The 6,559-nt window shown below is 50.7% G+C and overlaps 1 protein-coding gene and 1 non-coding gene across 2 annotated transcripts; one reads left to right on the top strand and one right to left on the bottom strand.

Moving 5' to 3' along the window:
- Window positions 1–103: 103 nt before the first annotated feature.
- On the bottom strand, window positions 104–176 carry trnam-cau (transfer RNA methionine (anticodon CAU)). The gene has a single exon. It is a non-coding gene; the product is annotated as a tRNA-Met (tRNA).
- Window positions 177–767: 591 nt separating this feature from the next.
- Window positions 768–5,375, top strand: nasp (nuclear autoantigenic sperm protein (histone-binding)). Its single transcript, XM_068743430.1, has 14 exons — window positions 768–904; window positions 1,235–1,291; window positions 1,383–1,496; window positions 1,636–1,716; window positions 2,175–2,281; window positions 3,054–3,103; window positions 3,176–3,246; window positions 3,356–3,429; window positions 3,516–3,704; window positions 3,785–3,957; window positions 4,027–4,107; window positions 4,187–4,261; window positions 4,601–4,726; window positions 5,189–5,375. The coding sequence occupies exons 1-14, from the start codon at window positions 867–869 to the stop codon at window positions 5,222–5,224; spliced, it is 1,272 nt and encodes a 423-aa protein (XP_068599531.1). The 5' UTR covers window positions 768–866; the 3' UTR covers window positions 5,225–5,375.
- The last annotated feature ends 1,184 nt before the right edge of the window (window positions 5,376–6,559 follow it).

Here is a 6,559-nt window from a genome sequence, read left to right as displayed (position 1 = left end):
GGTGTTGGGGAGGACGAGTACCAGATCTCCCAACTTCGTAGCTGACTGCATCTCTGGTCATTGTTAGGTTATGCGTAAAAAAAAAAAACGAAAGAAAAACGTGTGCCCCGTGTGAGGCTCGAACTCACGACCTTCAGATTATGAGACTGACGCGCTGCCTACTGCGCCAACGAGGCAGCGAACGTAACTGTACCCCTAATATTTTTCAATGAACTGTTTTTCAGATTACGTATGTATGTGTTGATCATTTGACCAATCAGCGTTCGCCAATATTTGACCTACTTTTTAGACGGATTTTGGAAGATCGGGAGTTTTTAATTAGTTTTGCTGCTGTTTAATAGAAGAGACACCTTCTCGATTGTGTCTGTGGGTATAAACGTTATTTTATTCTTCTAACTAAAGAATAAGAATAAGAACATGCTTTCACTCATACATAAACGAAATAACCCACTGAACTCAGCAATATTTTGACTTCATTTACAGTGGTATGATGTAAATGACCGTGCTATTTGTGAAAGTCAGTCGTTGAAATTTTGAGTGTGACAAATTATGAAAATGATGCAGTGATGGATTAAAAATCTCGACATGTCTACTTCCAATAATTAGGACGTAGTGTCGTCGTTTGTCCGTGGAAGCGTTGAAGCTATTATTTCCGTAACAACATTGAACGCAGCATTTCTCGCGTGCCGCGGCCCCTTTAACGCCAGACTCCCGCGTTCCAGGCTAAGCGGAAATAGAAGCCCTCCGTTTCTCTATTTAAGCACGGCAACAAAGGCGCTCGTTAGAGGTTTGTGGCTCACGGCTCACGTCTTTCGTTGCGCAGCTGACCAGGTTCGTTCGTGCGACTGTCCCGTCGTCCTACAATCATGCCAGAGGAAGCGTCTTCCGCGTCGAGCTCTGGGAGGTAAGCCTCTTTTGACTTGGGTAGCTATAGCTAGCTAGCTTGTAGCTAACGCGAGAGGGAACTAGTAATGTTGACGACTTCGCGTTTTTGATTCGTTGTTGTTTCGCATGGCGGCGCTGCGCGCTTGGTGAATGACGTGTTGCTAATCACATCTGGTGGTGCCGACAGGCGCTGCTAGCAAACATTACGGTGAAACCCGCACTGGCTCCTCCGCTGCTAACAATAGGTCGCCAGTTAGCTTCAACAGCAATGGCTGTCCTTCGGACTCGTGTAAAGTGATGCCAGCTTGCTTCGGCATTGATTTGACGGAAATTCGAACTGTGCTTGCAGCGCGGAGGAGAAGCCGTGCTCATCATCATCTTCATCTTCATCAGCGGCCGCAGACAGGTACCGGTAACCGTCCGTCCCGGGACTCCGCCGCGTATCTCCACGCTGGTTTCACTCTTGGCCTAATTGCCGTTGTCATCTCCCCGCGCAGCTCTGTGGATGTCATGGAGGAGGCGAGGAAAATGATTTGCACCGGGAACAAGCACCTCGTGATGGGGAATGTTGTTTCCGCAGTCAGTGTCTTCCAGGACGCCTGCGGCATGTTGTGAGTGTTGGGGGGGGGGGGGGGTGTCGTCTATGTTGACTCTCTTTCATTTATGGCAATTTGAGAACAGGGGGTTAATCAGACCACAGCTGGTATCAGACCTGCTCAGCTTGATCCACTCGACTCGTGTTTCTTCCAGAGCTGCGAAGTACGGGGACACTGCGGATGAGTGCGGCGAGGCCTTCTTCCTGTGTGGGAAGTCTCTGCTGGAGCTCGCCAGGTGGGTTGAAACACCTTACGCCTTACCTTTCATTTCATTCATTTTCTAACCGCTTATTCCGCTATCGGGTCGCGGGCCAAGCTGGAGCCAATCCCAGCAGTCAATGGGTGAGAGGCAGGGGACACCCTGGACAAGCCGCCAGTTCATCGCAGGGCAACACAGAGACAGACAACCAGCCACACACACACTCACACCTACGGACAATTTTTAGTGTCACCAATCAGCCTAGGCTGCACGTCTTTGGAGGTGGGAGGAAGCCGGAGAACCCGGAGAGAACCCACGCAGGCACGGGGAGAACACGCAAACTCCTCACAGAATGGCCACAAGCCGGAGACGAACCTGCGACCATCTCGCTGTGAGGCAACAGTGCTTACCACTGCGCCACCGAGCCGCCCTTACGCCTTACCTGTGTCTGCTTAATGGCACTCCTTTGATCTTTTTTTGTGTGTCCTGGTTAGGATGGAGAACAGCGTTCTCGGTAATGCCCTGGAGGGAGTCCCAGAGGAATCGGAGGAAGAGGAGCAGCCTAGCAACCCCAATATTGAGAGCGCCAACAATCTCGATGGTCAGTATTTCATATCAGAAAAACGGCCTGATTTAGGCTCTAGTCCTTGTATCGTATGTTAAACTGTTTGTGACCGGCGGCAGGTGAAGGGTAAGAGACTCCCTTATTTTCCCGTCTTTAATGGCTGCCGTTAAAGGGCGTAGATGAGTGCCCTTTCCACGTCTCAAACGGCTGCAGTTCTGGAAGGGGTTCTTTATTACAAAAAAAGGCTGCGAGCTTCTGGCAGATACGCGTCTAATGTGAAACTATTTTTCACATGCCGCTCGGTAAAGACAAAACTAGAGCCGAGCTACGAAAGCAGGTGTACGATGCGATGGCAGAGGAGGAAAAGACGGCGGCAGGCAAGCTGGAGGGAGAGGAGGGAGAAGGTGGCTCCAGCGCCAAGCAGGAAGGTGGTGCAAAGACTCCCGTAGAACCTGTGACTGGATCAGGGGCGCCTTTACTTTCGCCGGGGAAGGGGGACACCTCTGTCCAGGAAGACGAAGCGAAGGAGAGTCCTGCTGGGACGGTGGCGGGGGTGCACTCAGAAGACCAGAATGGAGACGAGATGGAGGCTGACCGGGACACTGAGGAACCAGAGAGTAATTTGTTTTTATTGTGTGCTGCTGATCACTTTCAATGAGGGGAAGAGCACAAACTGGGTTCTTTCAAACGGGCCACCTTGAGGAGGTGAATGGTGATGGATGCACTGCCCCCGGCTGTTACTGCACCGACCTATTCTCCACGCTGCACAAAAATATCTTCCTCCATAATCTCAGTTCTTTCCCAACAGATGATGACGACGACGAGGATGAAGATGGCGAGACGAATGGACAAGAGAAGGTTCGTAGCGGTACAATTTTCACACGTGTGACTTTTACTTCTATTTGACGCCCTCCCTCGCCTGCCGTTCAGGAAGAAGAGGAAGTTGGGAATTTGCAGCTGGCATGGGAGATGCTGGAAGTAGCTAAAGTCATCTTCAAAAGGTCGGCGCCGCTCTGCGGAAGCAGCCGGCATGGCGTAAAGATGTGACTCGAGCTTTTAAAAGGGTTTCTGTGACGCGCTTGTGTTGCGCTGAATTCCTCCTCCCCGCAGAAAGGAAAGTAAAGACGACCAGCTCATGGCTGCGCAGACGTACCTGAAGCTCGGAGAAGTCGGTGCCGAATCCGGTACGTCGGCCCTGGAGATGGACCTCCGGCTTTACCGGCGCTACCGGGGACCCTGCCCGTTAAGCCCCTTGTGTTCCCATCAACAGGTAACTACCCCCAGGCGCTGGAAGACTTCCAGGAGTGCCTCGCCCTGCAGCTCAAGCACCTGCCCCCCCACAGCCGTCTGCTGGCCGAGACCCACTACCACGTCGCCACGACGCTGTGCTACATGGGGCGCTACGACCAGGCCATCCAGCACTACAACAGCTCCATGAAGGTCATCGAGACGCGATTGGGTGAGGCTCGCGTCAAGTTGATCCTTAAAAACGTGCCGCTGATGGGCGCGGCAGTCACGGCGTTCCTTCACGCTCTGCAGCCATGTTGGAGGAGGCGCCGGCCGCTGCGGGGGGAGCGGCTGCGACGGCGGAGGACAAGAATGAGATGGAGGAGCTGAAGCAACTTCTGCCAGACATCAGTGAAAAAGTGGAGGACGCGAAGGAGAGCCGGAGAACGAGCGGCGCCGCCTCCCAGGCCATTCAGCAGGCGCTGGTGGGTGACCAGGGTGGCGTTCGTTAAAGGGTGCACTGTGGGTAATGAAACGGATCGCGCTCCTTGCAGGGCGGAGCCTCGACCTCGTCGGCGTTCCCGTGTGAGAATGGGGGTGCTTCATCGTCCTCGGCGCTCCCGGAAGCCGGCCAGGTATCTCGTGATTGCACGACCTGAATCTCTAAAGGGCGTGAACGAACGCCACGCATGAAACCAAACCGCTCCCTTTCAGATCCAAGTTACGGCGCCTGGCGGCACCACGTCTTCCAAAGCGGCCTCAGACATCTCCCACCTCGTCAGGAAAAAGGTGAGACCCAGTAATTAAATGGGTCGCCGGTCATTCAATGAATATGGCGTGTAGTTCCTGACTTGACACTGGAGCTGTAATATTGAGACTTGTGCCGCTCGTTTGCCTGCGTGGGTTGTCTCAGGTTCCCGGCATTTGCCGAGGTTGATCGTTGTGGTTTGTGACGCCCGATAACCTCCGTCGGTGGCGTGCGGTTGTGCTGTCGTGCCGCTGATCTGTGTGCGAACCTGCCGGCTCCCCTTTGCGTCTTCCGTTTATGCTCCAGTTTCTTTGACATCTCCACCTCCTCGGCTTTGAATTCAGGAGTTCAGTCTCTTCCGTCCCTTTGTCCCTACACAGAGGAAACCAGAGGAGGAGAGCCCAGTAAAGGACGCTAAGCAAGCGAAACGGGAAGCCACAGTTAATGGCAGCAGTGACTCGAGTGCCAGCAACGGCAACGGAGTTCAGGAGGGCAGATCACAGGAGGCGAGTGATGGGTTTCTGTCTTCCTCGTCTCGCTGAAACGACTGCGCCGTGACCTTGCTGTCCTGCTTTCTGGTGGATTCCAGTCTTCTGGTTAAGCTGAACGTGAAGGCTTATGTGTTGTATGATCAAGTCCGCCATCTTAAACCCGATCAAAACCACAAATGCTTCACGCCCAGGAGAAACCCGTGTGACCCGACGCCACAGGTTCTGACACGCGGAGACTCTTGCATGTCTGTATCAGACGTAACGTGAATACTCGCTTCAAATGTCTCCATGATTTGATTTTTGTCTGCATGGCGGCGCAGGAGTTCAGAGCTTCTAACAGGAGGTGCTGCGTCTGTCGGGTCGATGCACGTCGTCGGCCCGCGTTGATTGAAAGGCTCTGATTGCTCTTTTATGCACGATGCAGAATGTTCAACCTGTTCCTGCTACTGATCCAGTCCTGTTCCTTGTTCCTCGTAGGCCGCCAGCCAGTGCTCCCCCCTCAAATCGGTCTGAATAACCCCCACCATTCTGACCTACGAAACCAGCACAGCATGCCTGTCCAGACTCCCTCCACCTTCCTTCCTGTAAATAAGTCACGTTCATGATTTTTGTCTTCAGTTTTGTATACTTGTAGTAAAAGAATAAAAACGATTGCAGATGGAAATTTTGAGTCTTAAATTCTGACTTTCTTTACATGAAACTCACAACTGGGGCGGGGGGGGCGGGGCCACAGATTATTGGGATATCAAATTAATGAAGGTTTCATATTGAATTTGGGGTTTAAAGTTCAATATCTGGACTGAAACCACAGATTCTGGAAGCTGTGACAAATCTGGTCATTGAAATATTTAATCTTACTTGGACTGTTTCTCTATGCCAGCGTTTCCCAACCGGTGTGCCGTGAGAAATTTTCCAATATCACCCCACAAAAAATTCTTTTTTATTTTTATTTTTTCTAATATCACCTAATTAACATTGTCGGGTGTCCGTGCTGTAATAAAGTGTGTGCCGCCCGTAGATCGCGCTTCAGACTTTGAAGTGAACGACAGGAGCTGGTTTTCGTCATTGTGAGAAAAAAAAAAGTCTGTTAAAGTCTAACGTGATTGGTCGAGATGTGTGTGTGTGTGGGCGTGTGCGTGTCCACAGCGAGCAGGGGGAGGGTGTTTACGCACATGCAGCACAGCGAGCGGACGAAACGAAAGGGAGGCAGGGAGAGAGAGAACTTTAGACCAGAGACAAACGACGCGCTAGAAACGGTGAGGAAAAAAACGAGTGATAGAAAACGTAGAAATCTGGAGACATTTTAATGCGGTTGACACAAAGGCAAAATAAAATAAAGTAAGATCGTATCTTGAAGAGCCGCTTATCCAAAGAAGTGCGGCCCCACTGAGCTGGTGGGAGTCCAGGTGTTAAGTCTACCCACGTCTCACACACGCAATGGCACGGAGACTGTCCCTTCAGAGGGAATCTCCAAAACAGGACAGATAACAGAAGGATCAGCCCCTCCAAGCTGAGCCACTTGGTTTTCTTTGATGCCAATCTTCAGTAAAACAGTAGAACTGTTACCTGAAGCTGCTTTACCTTTTGTACTTTTTAATTTATCTTTTCTTGTGTTGTTTGAGATTTACATGCAGAGATTTGACCTTGTTCTCTGTGAGATGTGTTTGGTTTGGTATTTTATATTATATAATATGTTTATTGTAGCTAGCAGTGCAAAGAGGATTTAAATAAATACATTTAATAAACATTTGATATATTGCATGTTTTTACATTAGTAGCTAATTTTACACAATGCACATGATTTGGTATTAAATTAATTTTGTCAACAAAAAATCTGAGGAGCCACTT

This window comes from Brachionichthys hirsutus, chromosome 9 (genome assembly GCF_040956055.1).
Source record: "Brachionichthys hirsutus isolate HB-005 chromosome 9, CSIRO-AGI_Bhir_v1, whole genome shotgun sequence".
NCBI classification, from domain to species: Eukaryota; Metazoa; Chordata; class Actinopteri; order Lophiiformes; family Brachionichthyidae; genus Brachionichthys; species Brachionichthys hirsutus.
This window is presented reverse-complemented; position numbering and strand designations above follow the sequence as displayed.

Bases quoted from the DNA above. Each gene is read 5' to 3' on its own strand.
- nasp (XM_068743430.1), top strand. From the start codon at position 867: ATGCCAGAGGAAGCGTCTTCCGCGTCGAGCTCTGGGAG. The intron at 3,705-3,784 runs GTGAGGCTCGCG...CACGCTCTGCAG, and splicing joins GGTCATCGAGACGCGATTGG to CCATGTTGGAGGAGGCGCCG. The intron at 4,727-5,188 runs GCGAGTGATGGG...TGTTCCTCGTAG, and splicing joins AGGAGGGCAGATCACAGGAG to GCCGCCAGCCAGTGCTCCCC.